This window comes from Alternaria metachromatica, assembly GCF_023757995.1.
Source record: "Alternaria metachromatica strain BMP 0045 chromosome Unknown scaffold_20, whole genome shotgun sequence".
Lineage (NCBI taxonomy): Eukaryota > Fungi > Ascomycota > Dothideomycetes > Pleosporales > Pleosporaceae > Alternaria > Alternaria metachromatica.
The window spans coordinates 105005-128888 of record NW_026055511.1 but is presented as its reverse complement, the minus strand read 5'-3'; the positions used below and the strand labels follow the sequence as shown (position 1 = coordinate 128888).

Genomic DNA, 23884 nt, shown 5'->3' with positions numbered 1-23884 from the left:
CAGTTACCAGTATTACCGTGGGTGCTGTCAGCAGTTTCCACTTTCCTCTATTTGCGCTTACGTATCATACACCCCCACGTACTCAGTCCAGCGGTTCCGGCAAAACACAAACAACATCCTCCTCTTCCCCGTCATCCCCAACCCTCTGCCTCACCTCCCTACTCTCCAACTCCACATCATCCACATCCGGCTCCTCCCCCAAGCCATCCACCACCACCTCACCCTGATCCTCCACCTTCCTCCTAACCTGCGTATCAAACAACGCACCCTTATCAAACAGCCTATCCGACTTGACCCCTCCCTTCCTCTTCACTTTAACCTCCCTTATCCTATACGCAAAAACAAAGTCCTCCGCCCTCGTACTCTGCTCGCTCGTCCCGCTCTTCCTCTTCCAATTCCCCTCCGGTCCCACCGAAATCGGTACGCCAGACCACGCCGTTGCATCCACACCGGCGTGCACATAGACGCCTTTTTCCTGGAGCCGTTCCCTGGAAAGCGTGGTTGACGACGCTATCATAACACCCGTGATGATGTAGATTTTCTCTCTAAACCGGTGCTGCGTGATGTAATCCCTCACGTCTTCATGCCTCACCACGTCTTCCAGAAACGCGCGACTGGGTTGGAAAGTTTGTGTTGTCATCTTTTCTACTTGCCAGGTTTGGGACACGGATTTGTCGTTGCTGATGCTTATGTCTGCGCCGACACCGAGGACGCATTCGAGGAAGGAGGTCCAGATGCCGAAGGTGGTCGATGTGGATTTGGTGTGCGTGCCGCTCCAGTTATGTTCCGTGAAGGTACTTGTGTCGGTTTGGGGCGGCAGGGAAGGGAGGTGGAGGGGTTCGTCCGGTTGGGATGGGGAGGGGATGATGGCGCCGAGGCGGATGGGGCCATCGGGGGGACTAGGACGTGGTGGGGTGAGGAAGTATGTGGGTTTGGGGCTAGCCATGGTTTGTGTGGTACTGTGAGAAGGTACTCTTGAAGAGTGATGACGCTGTTGGAGACTCCGTGATGGTAACCAGGCACCATATATATAGTGAAGCGCTAGGTGCAGATGTACTAGACATGAGTCGAAGTATGCATGGTAATGCAGGGTTACGTGTGGATGCATGACCCGTGGGGCTGAGCAGCGCATGCAGCTACTGTCCAATCCTGGTGGGCTCACTTCTGCACCGAGCAGTGTCCACTCCACAAATTCAAAATCGGCTTTGAGAGGTCGCAACAGATGCTTCGCTGATCAGAGCTACCAGGATAGTATCTTCGCCATGCCTTTAGGGAGAGACTATCGTGGTTTAGTAAGTGCATTTTAGGGACTGGGAGGGGGAAACATACCCTTTCCCTACGGCTGCCGCTAGAACCAGACATCGAATCAAGCTCTACTCTACGATGTCTCTCAGGGCGCGGAGGCCCTCGACTCTTCCTCAGCCTATAGCTCCCATCTTCTTCCTTTCTAAAAGTTGCTGATCGATGCGGATGTTTAGAAGCCCGGGAAGGTTCGACAGGAAGCTGGTAATATTCCTGGGTAGCCTGAAAGTATGTCTGGGGTGCTGCTTGGGGTGCCGCCTGAGGTACTGCTTGCGCTGCTGCTTGAGAGGGTACTGCTTCGTGTAATACTTGTGGTGCTGCTGTCTCATGTTCGGGGGCCTGGAGTCGAGCAGGTTCTGGGATATATCCCCGATTATATGGTGCAGGAGGAGCCTGGAGACCAAATCTTGTAGCTATTGAACGAACTGAAGGAGCTGCTGCAATAGGTGGTGGACGCCGTATCAAACCAGATGATGGGCCAGGTGTTGGACCAGATGTTGGGCCAGGTGCTGGACCAGGTGTTGGGCCAGGTGCTGGACCAGGTGTTGGACCGGGTGCTGAACCAGGTGCCGAACCAGGTGGTGGACGCCGTATCGCACCAGGTGATGATCCGGGTGCTGGGCCGGGTGCTGGGCCGGGTGCTGGGCCGGGTGTTGGGCCGGGTGTTGGACCAGGTGTTGGACCGGGTGCAGAACCAGGTGCTGAACCAGGTGGTGGACGGAACGGTGAGGTCACTACTGGAACTGAGCCACGGGCACTAGGTGGTGGTCTGACTGGGGCAGGAGGCGGCGGTGGCGGCGCTCTTGGTGATGACGGTGGGCTGCGTGTGGAGGAGCTTGTAGAGGAGCTCTTGGAGGAGTTTTTGTCACTACCATTGCGTCCACGACGATGGTCGCAGCAACAACACCATATCAGTAGTAGCAATATCAGTAGACCAAGAAATGCTCCAACGAATGCTCCTCCAATGACTATGCTAGACGGTCGCGCAAGAGTAGGGCTGACAGGGCCAGTTTCCTCGACGGCCGCGGCGGTGGGGGTCCAGCGGCGAGCAACGGCTGGAGACGCTTCAAGCACACAGACGACGTGCGCTTGCGATTGATCTGAGCATTCCAATGGCGGTGCTGTCAACCATGACTGTCTTTGAGGCGCAAGCTTGAGGGCGGGCATGTGGGAAGCCTAGTTCGCATCGTGATGAAGGCTGAAGCTACACAGCCTGCCCAAGGTACAAAGAAGCGCCGAAATGCGAAGGCTGGCTGCTATCGAGATACGACTGTGCCGCAAATCAAGGCGGGGCGTGGTTCAAACCGGTCAGTACACCCGGCGTTACGCTGAGCATCTGCATATCCGCTTGGCCCAGGTTGGGTATGCAGGCGAGCCATCATCCTTCAGCCCCCACCTCGCCGCAGCCCGGATGACTTCGTGCGGCCCGCAGAACGGCTGAGATCTCTTACACATCGATAATGCGCCCGGATTGAGGAAGTACGCAAATATTCCCTCCTTATCTTGCGTGCCAAGTTACCAACACTTTGAGCATTGCGCCAGGTAGGGGTTCGATCGAACGAGCCTGACTTCGCAGGACGACAGAACACCCGTAGACGGCGTCGCCACCTTTGGTTAAACGTTACAACGCATCTTCGGATTAATAATCAGGAACCGATACGGCGCGAAGACGAGTGAGGAGGAGTGGCGGAAGGCCCCCCTCCTGAAATGACGCTGGATGACCAAATCAACAAACTCATTTCTGAGGGCGAAGGACTCGAGATCAGAGCTGAAAATGAAGGTCAGACTCTGTACCCAGATATAATCACAATATGGGAGAAGGCAGTAGAGCTCGCCGAACAGCACCACGGGAATCTTGGCCAAGAGACTTTAAACTTACGTGAGCGCCTGGCCGACAGCCTTACCAAGGCAGGGAAGTTTCACAGGGCGATATCGTGCGAACTGAAAAATGAGCACTGGACTCTCGAGCGTTACAAACAGCTTCAGGGCCCTTCTCGTGCGATTAGCGCCCCAGCACAGGCCGCTAAAGCAAACCACCTGGAGGCTCAACGACGAGTTGCGAGGACCTACTTACTAAACAAAGACTATCCGAATGCGATTCAGAGGTTCCAAGCGGTGGTTGACGATAAGACCACACCGAAGTCAGCGGTGCAAAGATGTATAGATCGAGTCGATCTGGCGTCGGCTATGTACGCGTCTGGTACAGATCGCGACATCATGGCAGCAATAAATCTCAATATAACGACCTTACAAAGAGCGGAAGCGAGCCTAGGAAAAGACCACATCGAGTCCGTAAAAGTCAGATACAACTTGGGTCGAGAGTTGCGTGATCTGAAGAAGTACGACGATGCCCTGGAGAAATTTAGCCAGGTAGTCGACATCCTCCGTTTGAAATCGTGTAAAGCCAGATCGTCGCCTGAGTACCAAGATTATCTTGGAGACGCAGAGATCTCGCTCAAGAACTGCAAAACCAAGGTTGACCGACAGAAAGAAAAGGCGAGACGACAGGCTGCCTCAGCAGCGGAAGAAAGAAGACAGAGGGAGGAGGAAGTCAAAGTTCAGGAAGCCGAGAAGACGCGTCTACAAGAGGCTGCAGATCAAAAGGAGCAAGCTAAAGCACGGCAACTGGCTGCCTCGGCAGCGGATCAGAGAAGAAGGAGAGAAGAAGAGCTCAGAATAAAGAGAGTTGAGGAAATTCGAATTCGAGAGGCTAAAGCCAGAGAAGAGGAGGCCGAGCGAAAACGGTCACGAGTGGAGAAAGCCCGACACCAGGAGGCTGAACGAGTGCGGTTACTAGAGGAAGAAAGAAGACGAAAACTGAATGAAGATGCAAAGAGGCAGGCAGCTAAGGAAGCGCATGAGCAAGCTATGAAGGTCCAACAGGAGGAAGCGAAAGAAATGCAGGCTCGCAAGGTAAGAGATGAGGAAGAGAAAAAGCGGAAACGGGACGAAGACGCAAAGAGGGAGGCAGTTGAGTTAGTACAGTTGCAAGAGGAAGAAGAGAAAAGACGAAAACAGAACGAAGCTGCAGAGAAGGAGGCAGCTGAGAAGAAACGAGCTCGAGAGGCTAAAGCCAGGCAAGAGGAGGCTGAGTCAATACGGTTACGAAAGGAGGAAGAGAAAAGACGACAAGAGGACGAAGCCGCAAAGAGAGAGGCTGCTGAGAAAGCGCACCAGAAAGAGATGGAAGCCCAACAGGAGGAAGCAAGAAATATACAAGCGCGCAAGGCAGAAGACGAGAGAAAATATGAAGAGTCTGCGATGCAAGCCACGCGCGATAGAGAGATGGCGGCCAAAAGGAAACAGGAAGAAGAGGCCAAGTCGATATTGCAACAACTCGATGCGCTTGCAGAAACTCTAAAAGGGCTCGAGACACATAACAACGAAGAGTTGGGTAACGCTAGTACCGCTGTTGAGGAGCAAAGTACAACACCTGGAGGAGGATGTCTCCTCCAAACAGTGCTATCAGCAGAGTGTATTCGTCTGGAATCCACCGCAAAGTCCGAAGTTCCGGTTGGGAATCAGATACTGGGACGCACAACACAATCCGAGCCAATCGTGGAGCAATCTTCCGGGACGGAGAGCATGCCTGCAAAAGACCACATAGTCCGCACCTCGATGTCCTGGCTAGGGAGGCAGACGATGCAGTTTGTTGACCTGCTTGTTCCAACAACTCCGCCGTGGGCCTCAACGCCCCCCTTAAACCCCCCAGAGTTTGTTGCATTGGTGGAAGAATCAAAACAAAAACAGAGCATGTCTGAGGCTCATCCTTCGATCGAAGCGCAACCTGAGCCTCACGTGCGATCCGAATCTGTTCCAGTCATCCCCGCAAGGATGTTCAAGGCTGAGAGAATAGATGCTTTCGTGCCCGGTGGATGGCATCACGATTTTGACGAACCAGGGCCCGTTTCCAAAGTGAGAAAAGTGCGTTCCAACGACCTATTGAACAAAGGTAGCTTGCGAGTATTAGAGACGGGGGACGCAAAACACAAGCGTGCCTCATCCGTTGGCGATTTGAAGAGAAGCGTGCCCACATCGCTTATTACCCCGATCAAGAATTGGAGTGCCCAGGAGTAAGTATCGCGGTATCTTGGGCGTAGAACATCTCATTAACGATGCATAGTGAGGTCATAGCCGACAGTTGGTTCGAGAACCTGCGCAACCATGCACACGTCTTGCTAGACAGGTACCAGGATGACTCCTTCAAGCAAAAGAAGACCGAGCGACGTGTAAAGATCGCTGTACTCGACAGTGGAGTTGCCAAGAGCGCTGCTCGAGGCCCAGTCCCGCCGCTGATGAAGAGTCCACGAGTGAAGCTAGGGAAGCAGCTGGATCCGGCCCTGCCCTGGAATTGCGATAGTAAAGGCCACGGTACCCATGCCGCTGGTGTAATCCTCACTGTCTGTCCGTACGCAGATGTGTATGTGTACAGGGTCTGCGAAGGTAACGAGGCGATCAACAGAAAATACGTGGCGGAGGCCATAAACGACGCTGTCGAGAAGAAGAAGGTCGATATAATAAGTATGAGTTTAGGCTGGGATGAGAACAGTGATCTCGGACTTCGGGCGGCCATCGAGCGTGCAAGAGCTAGTAGTGTGCTACTCTTCGCGGCGAGTTCAAATGAAGGTATTCGAACAAAAGCTGGCATGGCGTACCCAGCTCGCGCATTGGAAGTCATTGCCGTCGACGCAGCGGATGTCCATGGCAATCCGTCCAAGTTCAACCCCCCACAACTCAGAGATAAAGCCAGGTTCACTGCTCTGGGCGAGGCGGTGAGATCGACATATCCTTTGCACCTTCCTTCGGAAGATCCAGATGATGGCTTCAAGAGGATGGTAGGAACATCCTGCGCTACCCCCATCGCTGCCGGTATTGCAGGACTAGTACTAGAGTTTGCCCGTCAACGACCGCTTTGCTTCGAACCTGCCATCGAGGCCCACCTGAAGTCGGTAGAGGGTATGAGGCTGATCTTGACGAAATGCTTATCGCACAAGTATGCGGACAACTCACCATTCAACCATCTCGACCCGATGATCTTGTTTCATTGTACGGAGAGAGCTAGTGACGGAGGTGGCTTTTCCGAATATCTGTCGCCGCGATCCAGCGCAGCGTACAACATCGTGACAAAGCTGCGTGAAGAGTTCTCGCCGGATATTGGGATGCAAATGGGGGTAGAGCTCCAAAGAGAATGGGCAAGAGGCGTTCACAGCAGCACAGAAGAGAGTTGACATTCGTGGTTTCGATGATCAGAAGAAATCCCGATAAGGGTCCAACGCGTTCAGAACGCGCTAGTGCACGTCCCGGTGGCTCTGGCATGCGTCATCATGTAGGGGAGGTCCTTGTACCACTATCCCATCTAATTCAACTTAAACTGAAGGGCTCCGTGTGATGTCCGGCTTCACAAGACCAGCTTCCTACAACTTGATAGTTGCACTAATGGCAAAGCAGACAACATTATCACCATCACAAGCCGACGCTAAGATACAGGGTGCGGAACCGAGATGTCCGCTGTCGCACCGACACCTATCCACGCGTTGTCACACCAGAATTGCTCGAGCCAAGATTTCCACTTACGAACACCACCAGCACCGCTGCGTAGCTGACGTAGAATTAGCTTTCGAAAAAGAGATTGAGATCTGAGACTTACGCCGCCGTGGCTGCGAATACCTCGGATCGCTTCGCAGCAGTGAAGATACTGACGCTTCCAGCGAACAACAACATGAATACGCCGATCATGATTAGCTTCGTTTTGGGGTTGTCGGCATAATATAGGACCAGAATTGGGACGAATAGCAGGACGACCGCGATGATGACGCTGACGATCGTTACGAACCTCGCGATTCTCTTCTCTGGAACGTAGGCCATACCATTCTCTCTTCTTTCTGCCTTCGCACTCTACATCAGCACGTTTTTAGGGCAGTAGAAACTGGGTTGTACGCACCAAAAAGAGGACTGGAAGATATTGCTGCACGAATGTAGTGACACGGTCTTCGTGTGCTGGTTGTTTTAAGAGAACCAGATCATCGTTTCTTTCATACAGGGTAGCACTATGGCCCCCGAAAATCGGATCTCGGTGATTTGCAGCCTTGTTGAAGCGCGTTGAGGCATGATGAACAGCGTCAAATGTGCGTACTGGGGGCGGTCCGAGTTGCGCTATTTGGCTTTCGAATAGCAGTGCCTTTCCTTTGACGTATTCAGCATGTTGTTTGAGAATTCGGACTGGCATCGGGAATTACTATACTCTTGCATCTTTCTCCGTATCTTTTCCATTAGATCCATTCGATTTCGTTGTTTAATATTTGCAGGGTCATCTGCAGCATTTCTGAACGCCTCCCAGTTCATAGCACATCTTCCGGTAGCCAGATCATTATTCTCATAGCTTCGATCTTCGCTATCCAGCTGTTCCTATTGGCATACGATATTAGCAGGTCGTCTCAACGAATTCGAACTGATCCAGTGCGTACTTGCATCGCCTCGAGTTCAACCAGCTCACTTTGCAGATAGAGCAAATTACGCACAGCGAGCTTATCAAAACGTCTAAATACCAAAGACGTTCGATCTGGGTCGCTTGCAATGTCGTCGGCAAGTGAGGGATACCCGTCCAGAGGCCGCACAACACCAAACTGTGAGGCCAGCATCGTGGATTTGTTGAGTGTTGTGGCGATGAGAGACCTGCGCGGCACAATCATGTCCGGATTCTGCCTCGTTGGTGACACAGACCGGTGAAGAACCCCGCAACGCACACTGCATGCCAAGTGACTTATCAGCCAGCCAGCAATTTCATCCACAGACAATAATCCCCTCGTCGTATCTTTGTGATCTCTACACGTACCGGCATCCGCAACTTCGTGTTCGTGAATACGGGTGCCTGCCATCACTATCTCTACACATTCCGAACGCCTTCCAAACCCATGGCCGCCATCAATCCGCACCAACAAGAAGTTCCGATATCACGTTACACTACCGAGTCAAATCTATCTTACTTAGGCTATGAAGAAAGCTTCGACGAGGTACGACAAAAGACCCAGCACTCCTGAGAAGCAGACGCTTAGACATACCTTGCGCAGAGCTGGTATCAAGAATACCTCCGGGATCGTGAATATGTCAAATCAGGTCTCGACACCTATCAGGCCTCAGTCGACTTGGCTTCTAATCCGTACACAGAAAAACGGCGTCAAGAATCCGAAGCAAACAAGCGAAAGTTTGCTAAGATAGTCACGGAAGGCATCCACCCGAAGAGGCGCCGTCGGGGTCTTCCACTACTTCTCGAAGCACACGGTGGACTACAAGAAATCATGACCTGCTACGATACTGGCACGCATGAAAACCATATGTCGTATACAAAGGCGGTCGAGATGGGTTATACCATCAATATCAGCAACAGTCTCGGAGCATGTTTTGAACTCCCGAACGGAAAGATAATTCGAGCGTTGGGCTACGTCGACGTGGCAGTTCAGTTTGCGATTCGTATGGTTCCAGAAGCAGCGTCCATAGTCTGCCGTTTCAATGTCTTTGAACAGCTAGCTCGTCCAGTACTCATCGGTATGACGTTCCTTCGAGCCACAGAGACTATTACAAAATACACTTCGCGCTTGGTTGAGCTCCCGGAGACTTTGAAGCGCCCACTGCGTTCTTATTCAATGGGAAACGCGACCAACCAAGTTAAGTGCATCATTAATGGGATAGGTTTCTCTGCATCTGCAGACACTGGATCAGACATTGCTCTGATCAGTGGGAAATTTGCTCGCCAGCGTGGGTTCCAAATTCTGGACGGCTGTGAAGAGCTTGAGCTGGCTGATGGATCACTCGAATACACCAGTGGGTTCGCAGACGTCGAAATCTGTGTGTTGAATTCTGCCCTTTGGGAAACTAAGTCAGCATCGGCATCGACACGCAGATGGAGATTGAAATCGGGGACGAAAGTAAAGATAAACAAGATACGTTTCCACGTGTTGGAGAGCCTCCGAATCAACGTCTTACTAGACGAAGAAAACAGCGATATTTTGGATGTCTTCCAGGATGGAATCGCACGTTTCATGTCTGCTGCACCCAGCGTTCTACCTAGTATATCTCCGATCATTCGCTTAGGCTCCGTCGAAGCTGCTATTACGCGGGCAACCGACAAAATGAACGAGAAAACAAAGCATTTGGGGACCTCAATTCGGTCGAAGTGTACCTCAGTGCTATCAACGTCAAAGTCATCGTCAACGTCAACATGTTCGCCTAGCGCTGCAACTCCGGGTAAGCAGAAGCCTTTTTTGTCCCCTATCATAGCCGTTTTTGACAAGCCACAGTGAGCTCAACGGGCCAAAACGATGCTATATTACAGGACTTGGCCAATGTAATACCTCACCTGATCATCACACTAGATCAAGCGGAAAATCGCCGGCTTGATCGCATAGAAAGAAGAGGAACATCGGCTACTGACGACATAGACAAGCAACGGTACACTGATGAACGTGAGAAGCTCTTATTGGAGCTACAAAAGCTGAACAGCACACTAGCTCCTTGAGTTGCGCACGATCCGAATGGTACGGATGTACCAACACATGCCTGCGAGGAACAAGAGCAAGATGTAACGGAGGTTTCTCTGGTTTTCCGGAAAGGGAGGGCCTTCGACGAAAGATTTGATGGACTTGATCCTTGACGGGCCGGTCTGGGCGCATGCCATGGGGCAAATAGCTGCTTTCCCTGCAATAGTGGCGCATTTATAGGCTTGCGCGTAATGTATGATAGAGGAACCAGTCTGAGACCATAATATAACCTCTCACGTTAATCTAAGGGAAAAAGCTGAACAGGTCTGCAGCCTACAATAACTTAAAAGATATGAAAAGTAGGTGGCTTAATGTCGATGTAGGCTCTAGGCATGTTCAGTTTTGTTCTTGTATGATGTGCTCTTCACATAAACCCATAGATCCTCACCGCCGCCCATTCAACATCCTCCCCTCCTCATCCCCCTCCTCCAGATCACTAAGTTCAAACTCCTCCGCATTCCTCAAGCTCTCCTCATCCCCCTTGACCTTCCCCCAGCCCTTCTCATCCGCAGGATTAGGAAACGGCTCCGCACACCCCCGATTCCTCAGCGCAGGATAATACCTCCTATACGTGTAATGCGCCACAGCCATACCCAGCACCGACCCCACACTAACATCGTAAACATCATGTCTATAGTCTTCACAACGCGAAATCGCAATAAGCGCTGCGCCAAGCAGGGGTGCGAGAGCGAGGAGGACGCGGGCGAGGTCGGCGCGTGGGCGGTAGACGTGGCATTGGCCTGCGATGAAGAGGGCGAGGTAGCCGAGTCCGCTGAAGGAGAAACTGCTATGTCCGCTTGGGAAACTGCGCCACCCGTCGTGTAAAACGTGATGATTCGTTTCGGTGCAGACGTCAAAGGTGACGAGTTGGTGTGCTGGCGTGCCAGGAGCGGGTTTGCATCGAGCGATGAGATCGGGGCGGGGGCGACCGACGGCATTCTTGATCACGTCGGTGATGAACATGGTGAGGATCATGCTGATGAACCAGCCGAGGATTGTAACGTGCGCTTTGTGCGTTCCGGGGCGCAGGACAAGGGCCCAGGCGATGAGGACGCCGAGGGGCACGGCGCCGGCGTAGATGAAGAGCCAGGAGACGGGGACGCGTTCGTGTTCTGCGTGGGGGTAGTTGATGGCGAGGTTGTCGAGGAAGAACATGCGGTGGAAGGGTTCGGCGAGGAATTGTATCTGTGCCTAGTTTGTCAGTCTTGCTTTCTTGTTGAAACCGAGAGGGGTCATTCTGGTATTGTGATTACGCACCAGTATGTACCCGCATACTAAGATGGCAATGCCAACATAATCCGAGGCATACGAGCGCTGCAGATGTGTGTTAGCTATCTCTATCCATGCGTAAACCTCGCCTCATCGTGAATTCGCTCACCTGCCAGAAGCGCGCCGCCGCGCCTAGGAGACCAGGCGAGTTCAACAGCTCATTGGAATTGAGCCTGTGTGTTGGAGCAGGCATGGTTGCGTGGTCAGCACGCGCGCATGGTAGTCGAGGTTTAGCAAGCGTCTTCGGAGGTGTGTCTTCAACTCCGCAAATGCAGGGAGAAACGCGCTAGTGGGGGCGGCTTGCGTCACTCAGGGTACACGCCTAACGTAAAACACCATGCACCGTCCCTAGACTATATCCATCTCGAATTCCACAATGACTATGCAAGACACAAACCATCCCATCTCAATACTTTCCTGCTAACAACATCAATACGTAGAAGCCAACATACCCAACCTCCCTCCATCAACCACAACCACACTCCCATTCAAATACCCCCCAGCCCTTCCCGCCATCCACAACACCGCGCCCGCAATATCCTCCTCCTTGCCCGTCCTGCCCTCCGGTACAACACTCCTATCCACCTCCCCATTAGGCCCTTTCTCCAACGACCCAATAATGCCCATCGCGAGCTCTGACGGGAAAATGCCCGGCGCAAGTACATTACAACGGATACCGTAAGGCACAAACGCCGTAGCCAGCATCTTGGTCATATGCGTAACAGCCGCTTTACTGCTATTGTAAGCGAACGACGCGCCGGGTAAACGCGAGAAACCGCCGATACTCGATGTTGTTATAATTTGAGAACGGACATCAGCGTGCGCGGTTTTCCTGCTGTTTCCCGCGTCGAGGAGCGTGAGGAAGGACAGCGCCGTATAATATACCGCCGTGTTGTTCACCGCATACGTGTTGGTAAAGTCGGCCATGGGCGTCTCGAGCGCGTGTGCTGCGTACTCTGCGACTGACGGCGCGGCGCATCCTGGTGCTGCTTTAAGCGGCTTAGGGCCCATGATGCCTGCGTTGCAGATTAGGAGGTTGATGTAGCCTGTCTCGGTCTCGACGTGCTTTGCGATTGAGAGAAGAGATTCGCGTGAGGTGACGTCGCCGGGTAGCGGGATGACGGTTTCTGGGTTGATGCTTTTGGCGGCCGAGTGGAGGACGTCTGGACGGCGGCCTACGATGTAGATGCGGTGGGCGCCGTTGGCTGCTAGGGCTTTTGCCATCATCAATCCAATGCCTGGCGTTGTTAGAGGAGTGCTGTTGGGTCTGGTATGTGGGTGGGCTACCAGTTCCGCCTCCTGTGATGACGCCTACTATGCCGTTGACGTTGAACAGCTCGTTGGCTGAGAGGTTTGTAGACATCTTTGGACGTTTGAGCGTGGGAAGCTTTGCAAATGCGGCCTTATGGCGTCGTTGCTTGAATATATGTCATTGCTACGGCTCCACCTTCCGAACATGATGATTTCTGTACGACCAGCGTGCTTGCCGTGCTCGGCTGGAATGATGGGTGGTGACTTCCCTTTCCATCTTCCTTGGCAGTTTATCATGCAGACCCAAAACGTCAAGGACGGATTCTGTAAAGTGAAAGCCCATTCAAATGTGTTGGTGAGGTACGGACAAGCGCGGTATCAGTCGATGTGCATTATAGCGGAGACGTTTTCTGCAAAGTAGTCGTGCCTCATAATACCGTGATCCAATCAACATTACCACCTTCCTCAAAAATGCCAGTATCAACAAACACATCAGCCGATTACTCCCGAGGTCACTTCTCCGCATGCCAGCTTTTCCTAGCGGTAACCCACTTGAAACTCGCACACCACCCCTCCACCTCCCCCCGTTCCGACCGCTCAACATAATCATAAATCTCTTTTTGCGCGACCAATATATCAGCTCTCAACTCCTCTGCTGTCCAAACCCTCGTCTTACTCCCCCACTGCGTCAACAGCCTCAAGCAAACCGGCTCAAACATCTCCATACCAAGCACAAACATCATCTTGCCAAGCGATCGCTGCGCTTCGTCCTTTGGCCATTGTCCGACTGGCACGTTGACTTGGGTCGTTTGGACGTCTTCGAAGCCTGCTTCTTCGAGATAGGTGTGGTGCATGTAGAAGAGGCCGAGTGGACGGCCCGATTTGAATGATGCTTCCATGAACGCCACGTAGAGTTTCCGTAGGGTAGGCATGGGTATGTTTGCTGCTGTGATCTCCCCTGGGCCCATGGGCACTTGGCCGAGATCCCAATCTGCGAGTTCGATACATCCACCGGGTGAGAGACTCTTGTAAATCTCGGTATATACGTCTTCCCAGTGCGTAAAAGAGCCCTTCATGTTTCGTAAATGTATGAGCTCAAAGGAGTCGCTAAAGTGCCAGCCAGGTTCAGGCTGGGGAGTAAGTGTTGAGAGATCAATAGTCAGATGCTCTTCGGGCGTAGGCTCTCTTCCTTGCTGACTGAGATCGACCGTGGACTTGGGCTTCCTCAGCGCGTCGATGGGAGTCCGATTGGCCAATTCATTGGCTAGATCTAGAGTAGCGAGCTGGTTGATCAGCTGGTCGACATCCATCTCTTTCCCCCAGACGTCAAGGTCGTCCAGCTCCCATGTCACCCTGGCATCGCCCAACGTGGCTTCGGTGGTGTCTATGTCCCATTCCGTCATGTCAATTCCGACAACTTCCGCGTGCGGGTATTGACGCGCCATGGCAACAGCCCAGTGACCTGGTCCAGTGCCTAGGTCAAGTATTCTTCGGGTAGTAGGCAATAGTTTCGCAGTGGTAAGCTTTCCATGGAGTGCTCGGACAAAGATTTCATGCTGTAGAGACAAACGATCCTGCTCTACGAAGTCGTTATGCAGCTTGTATACGCACGGTAGGTAGTACGTTTCATTGCCGTACGTTCGTCCATTTTCATGGAAATATTCTAGATCGTCGGAAGCTAATGTGCGGACAGAGCGACTGTCGAGATAGGCGTCAGCTTTGTATACCGTGCGATGGTATTTGGTGGCTGATCACCCGTAAGGCTACAGCAATCGTTGTTGATCCTTGGAGACTGCCGAGTGGATCTACCCAGGTGCCCCAACGACCACGTCACAACGCAGAGTGGCAAATAACTGCAAGAATAGAAGACAGCAACGTACTTAGACTCGATCGACGAGATACTCTCCGAGTCAGCCCGTCGGCGTTTGAGTGGAGCGCCTGTGAGAGGGGCAACCACGTCGCCGGGTGGTGGCTGTCCCTCGTCCATGGTCTCGGAAAGCCGATGCAAAAGATCTAACAGTTCTCGTTAAACAAATAAGACAAGAATGACAGGTAGACGGAAGAAGTAGAAATCATTCGTCTCTTGGGTATGTGCTGCATCCGTAGTACCCTAGCAAACGGGTGCTAAAAGCTGAGGTTCTGCATGCTAAGCGATGGTCGCTTGATGCTGGGGGCGCGTGGGTACTGCGTATACGGTCTACATGTGCTGGACCGTAAACGGAAACGGGCGACTTACGGCGAGAAGATCTGCAGGCGATAGAGGAAATCGCGCTATGTGGGTGACTGACGCGATAGTTGATGGTACGCGGGCGACCGACGTAGACGTGTTGCAGCACGTTAGTAAGAGGTGGTCAGGACCGCCAATACCTCTGTTTGCTAAGAATTAGGCCTCGACCGATGCTCATCAGACTCTGAACAGCCACAAAAACGGTACGCAGGCTCAGCTGCCCGCTGACTTCTAATCATGTTGGCTCTGACACGGACGAATTACCAACCCAGCTTTAGACAGCAGGCTATCTATGTTCGACCTTCGGGCGGGATGATTGACGAAGGGATGCGCTGATACTGAGTCAACCCGTTGGTGACATGAATGCGTCCATCGCTATGTTACAACGCAATCTCCGGTTCGTGCTACGTGTTCGCAGGTGTTAGCGCGTAGGAACCCAGACCCTGCTGCCGGCTTGCAGCATGTCACAAAAGGTCGTAGCACAAGTCCAGAACCAAACTGAAGCAGCCTCTTGCTGATACTACCGCGGAGAGCAGAGTCCTAGACGTCTCAGCTGGGCTCTAGGCACAGACTTTTGGCGCCGGGCTTTTTGACGGTGCGGCCATGCTACCGGCGCCAGCGGAGCGGATCCAGTAGATCGTCAACCGGACTGCCGGGAGTGAATGCACCGTCTTGTAGCTTTTTGCACAATGTGTAGGGCACATTTGCTTCGAGGCCTTTTGCTTTGCTTCATCCCAGACCATCCTCCTCGGAGACTTTTCACACCTAGCACGCAGAGAAGTAAGCTCGACGCGGACGAGTCATTGCTGGTCACCTTTGATCCTAGCAGATGCAGCGGGTGCCGCCCGATGTATGTACGAACCAGAGAATCGACGGGTTGGCGACCAGGGATGCCGGGTATCAAGCTGTTGGTGCTGGTAGGAGTAATCTATCTTTTGTCTCCATCAAAAACCATACATAGCAAGTGATAGACAGCAATGACCGACCAGCCTATCGAGGAGCATTCCAGCTGTGAAGTCGGTCGGGCGATCTTGCAGTATACGGGAAAGGTGCCGGACAACCCGGATCCCGGGAGGTGCAACCAGAGTGAGGCTGATATGCAGGCCCCCTACTCTTTCTGATGCGCATCCGTGCCGCGTCCATATGTCCGAGGGGGGTTTTACATAGCGGGTCAGAGTAAGCAGGAGAGTTGTCTGTGGAGAAAAGGTGAGACTGAAAGGTGGCGCGAAGTGCGGTGTGCTAAAGTATTGAACGCACAGTTGCGGCGCGGGCGAATTACACCTCGCGGTGTTGTACACGGAAGGAGCGAGCGACAACATTGGCAAGCGGAATACGCTGGATTTTTCCGATTCATATCAAAGTGACGTCAATTCTAATACACAGGCTACGTTTCTCATTAGGACGCAGTTCTTCTATAGACATGCTCTATACAATCAGTCGACCTCTTGGCCCTCAAACTTGGGTAACCGTGCGGCAACATCTGACCAGGTCTCTTCACCCCTCACGATGTTCGCAACGGCCTGAGCAATCTCCTCGAGGCTTGCGCGCACTTGGCCAGTAGTGTCTCGGTCTCTGAGTGTGAATGTGTTGTCCTTGATGGACTGGAAATCGACGGTGATGCCGAGAGGTGTACCAAGCTCATCGTTACGCTGGGACGTGTTAGACTCGGATCGAGAATACAGGGTAAACGGAGTACTTACGGCATAGCGCTTGCCGATTGAGGCACCGGAAGCGTCGACGCGGTTGGAGACACCAATCTTCCGCAGTTTGTCCTTCAGTTTCCGTACAAACGGATCGAAGTCTGGGTTTGAGCTGAGCGGCACGATAAGCACCTTGGTCGGGGCGACGGCCGGAGGGAAGGACAGGACAGCCTTGGCTTCGTCATCCTCACGGGTCCAGTAAACGTGTTCACATAGAGCCTGGTTCAGTCAGCAGGGTATACATAGCTCTCAACGCATCGGCACTTACGTAGAATATGCGGCCAATACCAAATGACGGCTCGATGACGTTTGGTGTGTATTCTCGTGTGTGTTCTACTCGGGTCTGTTTCGATATGGTGATGAGCTCCTTTGGTACCTCGACCTTGCCATCACCAACTTCAGGAACGTCAATGACGATCTTGCCCTCCTTCTCTAGGTCTAGAGATAGCTTCTCACGGAGATCTTGCGACAGTGCTTCGATGGCCGCTTCGACAGTCTTACCATCCTTCTTGAAGGTGGGACCGAACTTCTTCTTGTCAAGTTGGCATTGCCACTCTTCAACCTTCTTCGGCTCCTTTAGTGTTTCACGGACAATGAGAGGTGCACCGGTCTTCTTCATGTGGACTGAGAGATCGTATGCGCTACGGTCAGCACAACCGACACACTCGATCCAGCCGTATGATGTGAGCAGCTCAGCGTCCCAGCAGTCGGCGGCGTAATGGGCCATTTCATTGGCCATGTGCTGCCTAAAGCGAATCTTCTTTGGGTCGACGCCGAGCTTAAGCAGGAACAGCTGGATACGGGCCAAGAAGTAACCCAGTGTCTCGTTGTCGACTAGACCCGTCTCGACAGCCTTGCCAATCTTGGTGGTCTCAACAGTGGTCTTGCCCGAAAGCTGTACATCCCGGTTGAGCAGCTCAAGCTCAACATCCTTGACCTCCTCGAAGCGTGGGTGTTTCTTGCCGCCCTCCGGGTCGACAAAGTGCTCGATCTCAGCCATGAGGAATTCTCGCACACGTAGCAGACCCTGTCGCGGGGAGATTTCGTTGCGGAACGATTTGCCGATGGAGGCAGAGGCGAAGGGCATTTGCTGGTTGTTGTGGTCTAGTAACTTCTGGAAGTTGACGAACTGACCCTGGGCGGTCTCAGGACGTAGGTATGCGGGAAGATTGGACGAGGGGCCGATGGAGGTCTGGAACATGAGGTTGAATGCGACGGGGGGTAGGAGTTCACCGTTGGTAGCGGGGTTCTTGATGTCGTACTTCTTCATGAGGAGGCCGAGCTCTTCGCCGTTGTAGTTGTCAATCTTGGCCAGCACCTCCTCAATCTCCTTGACCATGGAGTCCTCCAGCTTGACGGCCGAGATGTTCTTGACCTTCTTCTTTTTCTTCTTGGGGTCCTCCTCCTCGGCCTCGACTTTCTGGCCGCGTGCCTCCTTGTCGCCCTTCAGCCTAGCCTCGAGAACCTCTTCGACCAAGTGATCGGCTCGGAAGATCTCGCCCGTCTTGGGGTCTTTGCACATCCAGTCGGCGAACTTGTCCACGTGCCCGGAGGTCTTGAGGACCTCGTGTGTGGTGAGGATGGTGGGCTCGACCTTGAGCATGTCCTCCTCGAGGACGAAGTGCTCGCGCCATATGTCGACGATGTTGTCGGTGAGGGCAGAGCCGGGCGGGCCGTAATCGTAGAGGCCGGCGACACCACCGTAGATGTCGAACGAGGGCGCGTAGAAGTATTTGTGCTACAATGGCTGCTGTTAGCACAATTGGACAGTGTTTGGGCCGTCGCACTCACCTTCATGAGCTGCTCGAAGGCAGCGCGCTCGAAGGGCTTGCCCTTGTGGGTCGTGGTATCGCTCGGCATGGCGACGTTCTTCCGCTGGGGCAGGGTGACCTTGTATCGCAAGAGGGGTGGTGTGGACGAGAAGTGCTTGGTGGGATGAGTCGGCGGAGGTGGGGCACGATATTGGACGGGCCTCCTACGTAGAGGCAGACGCGCAGCAAGTTGGGGGACGCGCACTGGAATTAGGCGGCGCATATACTACGGCTCCTCTCTTGCATGCGACAAGAGAACACTAATGAGCGACGCGGTCTAATGTACAAACGGGCTACAAACTTCGGGCACGGAAACCAAGAAAAGCGATGCTTCGAATCTCGACACGCCTGAGGCTCTGCTAATGTGTGGCGCGCCAAGATTGCGGAAAAGCACAGGCCGCGGCTCCACCGAAAAGTTGAGCAGCACCGTCTTGCGGACTCGACGGCCAGTGCGACACACACCAGACCACACACTCCAATACGGACCAGTAACGTGACCCCGCTCCAACATGGCCTTCTCCAAGAGCCCCAATGTCGCCTCTGGGATCAAGCCCAAGAACAAACTGCGCAGACAGGCGGCGCATCTCTCTATCAAGAAGGCGCGCGAATCAGAAAAACGAGACGCAAGACTCCGTCGCAAGCGCGAGGAAGAGAAGAACCCTGCGCTGCGAGAGGAGCGCTTAGCACAAAACAAGCCTGCGACCATCGACGGCAAGCGAGTATGGGACGAGCCAGTCGGCGACGAAGAAGATGCGCTGGGTTGGGCCATTGATGTGGAGAGACTGGCAAAGAGGAGAAAGGTGGAGCAAGAGGAAGCGGCACAGAAGGACGGCGAGGATGTCGAAGACGGCGAGGACGAGGGCATACTAGCGAAACTGAAGAAGCGCGACCAAAAAGCAGGCGGAGCCAACTCGGACGACAGCCAGGACGACGAAGCAGACAGCATGCTCGACGACTCCGAATCCGAACCCTCTCTCGACTCCAACGATTCCGACCTAGACTCCGACGCCGCCTCTTCCAAACCCGGGAAACGCGCCTCCAGTCCCAGCGCCACATCCACAGCAACGAACCTCGAACTCTCGCCCGAGTTCCTCAAGCAAAAGTTCCCCTCGATATTCAACCCGCGCACCGACGACCCCCAGATCCTAATCACAACCAGCATCAACTCGACGCTGCACAAAGAAGCCGAAATCCTCACCTCCCTCTTCCCCAATAGCACCTACATAAGACGGACCCAGCACGTCCACGCGCACAAGTACAGCGTCAAGGAAATCGCCGGTTTCGCCAGCGCACGCGGCTACACAGCCCTCGTCATCCTCATGCAAGCCGAGCACGAGAAGAAGCCCGACGGCCTCGACATTGTCACCCTGCCCGACGGACCTCATTTCCACTTCTCCCTCACAAACTGGGTCGAGGGAAAGAAGCTGCCCCGCCACGCAAACGACACAGGACACTACCCCGAGCTCATCCTGAACCAGTTTAAAACTCCCCTCGGTATCCTCACAGCCCACCTCTTCCAGAATATGTTCCCTGCGAAACCAGAGTTGGAAGGGCGCCAGGTCCTCACGCTGCACAATCAGCGCGATTATATCTTTGTGAGAAGACATCGCTATGTGTTTAGGGATAAGCGCGAGACCGAGAAACCTATTGTGGGGTCGGATGGCAAGCCGCTTCCGGGTGTGGAGGATGTTAAAGTGGGTATGCAGGAGATTGGGTAAGTTCTACTATATCTTCGCACATGTTATTGGGAGTAGACTGCTAACGTAAATGGCCAGACCGCGAATGACGCTCAAACTCCGCAGGATAGATCGCGGTATCCAATTCAAGAGTGGCCAGGAGTGGCAGTGGAAAGGCCGTATGGAGAAGCAGAGGACGAGGTTCAATATGTAGATGTCCCACACTGGAGAACTCGTCTGCAACAATTTTCTTGCTTTGTTGCAAGCAAATACTATACTCTTTTGCACGATTCGTTGTTGAAGTCCATGCCAGCCCCGTGCTGGGAATTGACCAGGACACTCAATATATATCACGCGCATGTCTGTACAAGTGGTGGATGAATGCAAGAATAACATTGACCATACGATCTAGTACGGTCCGCACTCGCTGCACACTAACCCGGGTATCGTACAATACTATCCTACGCCACCACGTCCGATTCCCTTTTTAAACCACCCCAAGACGATGATAATTCCTCTCAACCTTTTAATGCGCCCTCCTCGTTCAAGCACTATGTGGCACGCCCATGTTGCCGCCACCTCGATAGCCAGTCCAAGAATGACCTCCGCGACCGCGATGATTAGAGGGACCAGATGAGTGACTGTTGTGGGATCGGCCACGACGATGCCGTCTCAAAACAGGGTTTTCGGGATAGTAATATCCCTCATGCCAATGGCCACTGGGTAAGCGATTGTGTGGCTGACGAACAAGGCTCAACCTTAGAAAGGCATTCTCGGGATACTATCTTCCTTTGTCAAAATGGCCACCGGCACCATGCGAATTGTTGCCTGGTAGAAACTCGCTGTATGACAAGTCACCACGGCCTGGGCTCAGAAGGGGAGATTTGGAAGACTCTCCTTCATTCCGCAAATGGCCACTATCCTACTTGTTGCCGTAGCCGCCGTATCCGCCCGGGGTCATCATGCCTGTGGGTCCAGGAGTATTCGACGCCAGACCAGCTGGGTGGTTTGTGGGTGTGCTTGGGCCGTCGACACCGTGTCTTGCGTTTCCGGGATAGAAGGTGTTGTTGACACCCTGCTGGAAGCCTGTCAAGCCTTGCGAAGCCCCCTGTGCGGCAATGACAGCTTGTTGCGCTGTTGCACTGGCTGGTGGTCCGACACCAGTGAGACCCCACATGTGGCCGCTCATCTCGTCGGGAATGGTTCCGTCGAAGATCTTCTTTTTCATGTCCCAGAAAACGACTCCTGTCAGCCATGCGTCGGATCCTGCTGTGTGTGAGTTGCCTACACGCTGGCAGCCGAGCTCATCGGCGAGATCTTGAAGGCCGGACTTTGTGCCTAGATTATTGAGTATATTGGTCGCAGTCGATCCGATAACACCGCGCCGAACAAGGTTGTTCGCATGTCGCCAAAGGTACTTGACATCGAGTAACTTGGGGAAGAAGACATTAACGAGCTTGCGGTACGTATCCTCGTCCTCGGGTAGCGATTGTGAGGTGAGCATCTTGAGCATGTATGCGAAGTCGTAACCACTATGAAACGATATCCAGTTGACATCTTCCGACAGAGTCATGCCCGATGTGGTGAGTAATGAACCGAACTCGACAGGGTCGATGCCTAGCTCCTTGTGCTTTTCGAAATCGGCGCCAGACTTCTTAAGCATCTGTATTGACTCCTCGTTGTACATGTCATCTTCAAGGGAGAACTGGAAGTTGAAGGACCATGTGCATGGGCAGACGACGATGTTGTTTGCATGTCGCTGCAACGATTTTGGCTTGTAGTTTAGGTCTGTAATGTCGAGATGCGACGGCGGGATGTCGCCTTGCACGTTGAAGAGGGTGACGCCGAGTTGGATGATCTTGAGCAAGTCGACGTTGCAGCGCACGGTCTGGTAGTGATATGAGGCTTTCGAGTTGAAGTCTCCGATAGGCCGCGCGACAACACCGGGGAACTCGGTGTCCTATTCAAAGAGTGAGCAGGAAGTCCATGAAGAGGGGGGAGAGGTAGAATGGAAACTACCCCATCAAAAGAAGACGTTGCGCCACCGTTGACGGCTGACTTTACACGCATCAGACAAAGCTCCCAAGCAAGAGCTGTCCGACCGGCTGGTAGGAAAATGGCATACTGACCATGCTGATGTAGGGGTACTGGTCGATGAGCGAGCGCAGCATGTCCATCTCCTGGTGCAGATTCGACCGCCAGACCTCTCGTATCCGCTGTCCTGCAATGCCTTTAGCGCCGTCCTGACCACGAGCAGCATTCTCTTGTATTTGCGCGCCGTGGGCAAATCTCATACGCGCTTCATGTCCGTCGAGTCCTGTGCCTCCGCCTGCCCCGCCAATTGCTGCTGCTGCCCCGAGCCCGGCTCCGCCCAGTCCACCACCCAGCGGTGCATTTGATTGGAAGCCGCCCTGATGTTGGCCGAAGAGGTTCAGATTGTGTGCCTGGTTGCCGCCGCCGAAGCCTCCATGTTGCATGTTCTGCTGCTGGTGTTGCTGGTGCAGCGGTTGTTGCTGCTGCTGTGGTATTGGGCCCGAGAGATGCGCGAAGGGATTCGAGAGGTTGTGACCGGGGAAACGGCCCCCGTGAGGCGGCATTATGAAGCTGCTGTAGTGGTTGCGACGATTCGCGTGTGCGTGGGTGAGGTGGATCCCGTGGATGTTCGTGCAGGTGACGGAATGATGGATCTTCTTAGATGCCTAGATGAAGCTCGCGAGAGTCGTGGGTATCCTCGGGCTGTACGAACGCGTCTGGGGTGGTGATAGCGATGGGGTGCGGGCGATGTGTGAATGGTGTGGGGAGAGCAACCGCAGTTGACGACGTGCGGAGGCCGTGCGTATGATCGCTCGCCGCCAAGACATGTCGAGATGCGACTGACGATGGTCCAGGAACTACCGACGCCAGCTTCCACAACCGCCTTGCCTCACACCAGCTGCTCACGAGGCTCATAGAGTATGTAAGCAAGCAATACGCGCTCAATTGACATGTTCTTCTCTGCGCGCAACAATTGCTGACTATGCCAGCTCCATCACCATGGCACCACGCCCCTCCATCACCGGCTTCGACCCCAAGAAGTTCGCCGCTGCCTCTGCGAACGGTACCAAGGGCGACCCATGGGCACGATAGTACGCTTTATGCCACGGAAATGCCCCATTCCACACATACTTACCTTCCCAGTGAGCAATGGCGATACACCGGACCCTTCACCCGCTTCAACCGCTTCAAGGGCTCCTTCCCCGGCCTCGGCATAGCCACCGTTGCATTCGCTGGATACCTCGTTGCCGAGCAACTGTTCTTCGAGGATAAGGGCCACCACGAGGAGGGACACTAAGAGGTGGTGTTGAAAGGAAGCGCATACAGACAAGGGCGTACCGGTTGCTTCAGGCTTCGTTACTGCGGAATTGTACATATGGAATACCACACAGAACGAGCAAACAAAACTTTCATCATCTCCGGTCACCTTGTTGAGCTGCTGGATCGCTGATGGACGGCGTTAGATGACAGTGAAGTCTGGCTCAACAACATGTCCAGCTGCCTTGGAAGTCCTCGCAAGAGATATCACAACAAGACTCGGATAATGATACGGATCAAACTGACCTCATCAGCTCGTCTATGTTCCGCAGTTGTGGTGAAGCCCACGAAGCGTACTCCCACTCGGCCAATTTACAGGACTAGGACAACGCGCTAACAATCGCAGGATGGACGCTGAGTTATCAAACGAACATCTTCTCCCAAGGCTATCGATCGCGCGATTCGTAACCGCAAGTACGCGAGAGCTTGCCGAATTCTGGAAATGTCGTGGAAGCAAAACGCTGCAGATATCCTGGACCTTACGCGAAGGATCATATACACAAAAACCGCCATATTTTCCAATCTAGTGATCTCGGTAGTAACCGGGTTATTTTGATGTCACTCTTCAATCGGCGATCGATGTGTACGACTAGTCCTCTCCCCTTTTCTATCGCAGCAGGGGAGTTGTCTTCGAAACGGAGCTCACGACTTGCTCTTATCAATGAATGTGGTATATAGTGCGCATTGATACACTCATGACTATCACCTATAGCCCGAAGTTTCCCCAACGAGCACGTCAGCCTTACTTTCCACCCTGCGCTCA

The 23884-nt window shown here is 53.4% G+C and overlaps 8 protein-coding genes across 8 annotated transcripts; 3 read left to right on the top strand and 5 right to left on the bottom strand.

Annotated features, from left to right (window-relative positions):
- Positions 1-3009: 3009 nt before the first annotated feature.
- Positions 3010-6530, top strand: J4E83_007749 (uncharacterized protein; the record flags this gene model as incomplete). Its single annotated transcript, XM_049334649.1, has 2 exons — positions 3010-5375; positions 5426-6530. 2 exons carry the CDS (start codon positions 3010-3012, stop codon positions 6528-6530), a joined length of 3471 nt encoding a protein of 1156 aa, XP_049186138.1.
- Positions 6531-10220: 3690 nt separating this feature from the next.
- On the bottom strand, positions 10221-11298 carry J4E83_007748 (uncharacterized protein; the record flags this gene model as incomplete). The annotated part of the gene is made up of 3 exons (XM_049334648.1): positions 10221-11027; positions 11094-11150; positions 11215-11298. The coding sequence occupies 3 exons, from the start codon at positions 11296-11298 to the stop codon at positions 10221-10223; spliced, it is 948 nt and encodes a 315-aa protein (XP_049186137.1).
- A 236-nt stretch (positions 11299-11534) lies between these two features.
- J4E83_007747 (uncharacterized protein) lies at positions 11535-12468 on the bottom strand (the record flags this gene model as incomplete). Its single annotated transcript, XM_049334647.1, has 2 exons — positions 11535-12343; positions 12393-12468. The coding sequence occupies 2 exons, from the start codon at positions 12466-12468 to the stop codon at positions 11535-11537; spliced, it is 885 nt and encodes a 294-aa protein (XP_049186136.1).
- Positions 12469-12868: 400 nt separating this feature from the next.
- On the bottom strand, positions 12869-14343 carry J4E83_007746 (uncharacterized protein; the record flags this gene model as incomplete). The annotated part of the gene is made up of 2 exons (XM_049334646.1): positions 12869-14054; positions 14237-14343. 2 exons carry the CDS (start codon positions 14341-14343, stop codon positions 12869-12871), a joined length of 1293 nt encoding a protein of 430 aa, XP_049186135.1.
- A 1673-nt stretch (positions 14344-16016) lies between these two features.
- Positions 16017-18143, bottom strand: GRS1 (Glycine--tRNA ligase 1, mitochondrial; the record flags this gene model as incomplete). The annotated part of the gene is made up of 4 exons (XM_049334645.1): positions 16017-16232; positions 16284-16502; positions 16552-18021; positions 18075-18143. The coding sequence occupies 4 exons, from the start codon at positions 18141-18143 to the stop codon at positions 16017-16019; spliced, it is 1974 nt and encodes a 657-aa protein (XP_049186134.1).
- A 460-nt stretch (positions 18144-18603) lies between these two features.
- Positions 18604-19984, top strand: J4E83_007744 (uncharacterized protein; the record flags this gene model as incomplete). Its single annotated transcript, XM_049334644.1, has 2 exons — positions 18604-19808; positions 19870-19984. The coding sequence occupies 2 exons, from the start codon at positions 18604-18606 to the stop codon at positions 19982-19984; spliced, it is 1320 nt and encodes a 439-aa protein (XP_049186133.1).
- Positions 19985-20692: 708 nt separating this feature from the next.
- On the bottom strand, positions 20693-22367 carry J4E83_007743 (uncharacterized protein; the record flags this gene model as incomplete). The annotated part of the gene is made up of 2 exons (XM_049334643.1): positions 20693-21730; positions 21900-22367. 2 exons carry the CDS (start codon positions 22365-22367, stop codon positions 20693-20695), a joined length of 1506 nt encoding a protein of 501 aa, XP_049186132.1.
- Positions 22368-22803: 436 nt separating this feature from the next.
- On the top strand, positions 22804-23101 carry J4E83_007742 (uncharacterized protein; the record flags this gene model as incomplete). Its single annotated transcript, XM_049334642.1, has 2 exons — positions 22804-22844; positions 22948-23101. The coding sequence occupies 2 exons, from the start codon at positions 22804-22806 to the stop codon at positions 23099-23101; spliced, it is 195 nt and encodes a 64-aa protein (XP_049186131.1).
- Positions 23102-23884: the final 783 nt, after the last annotated feature.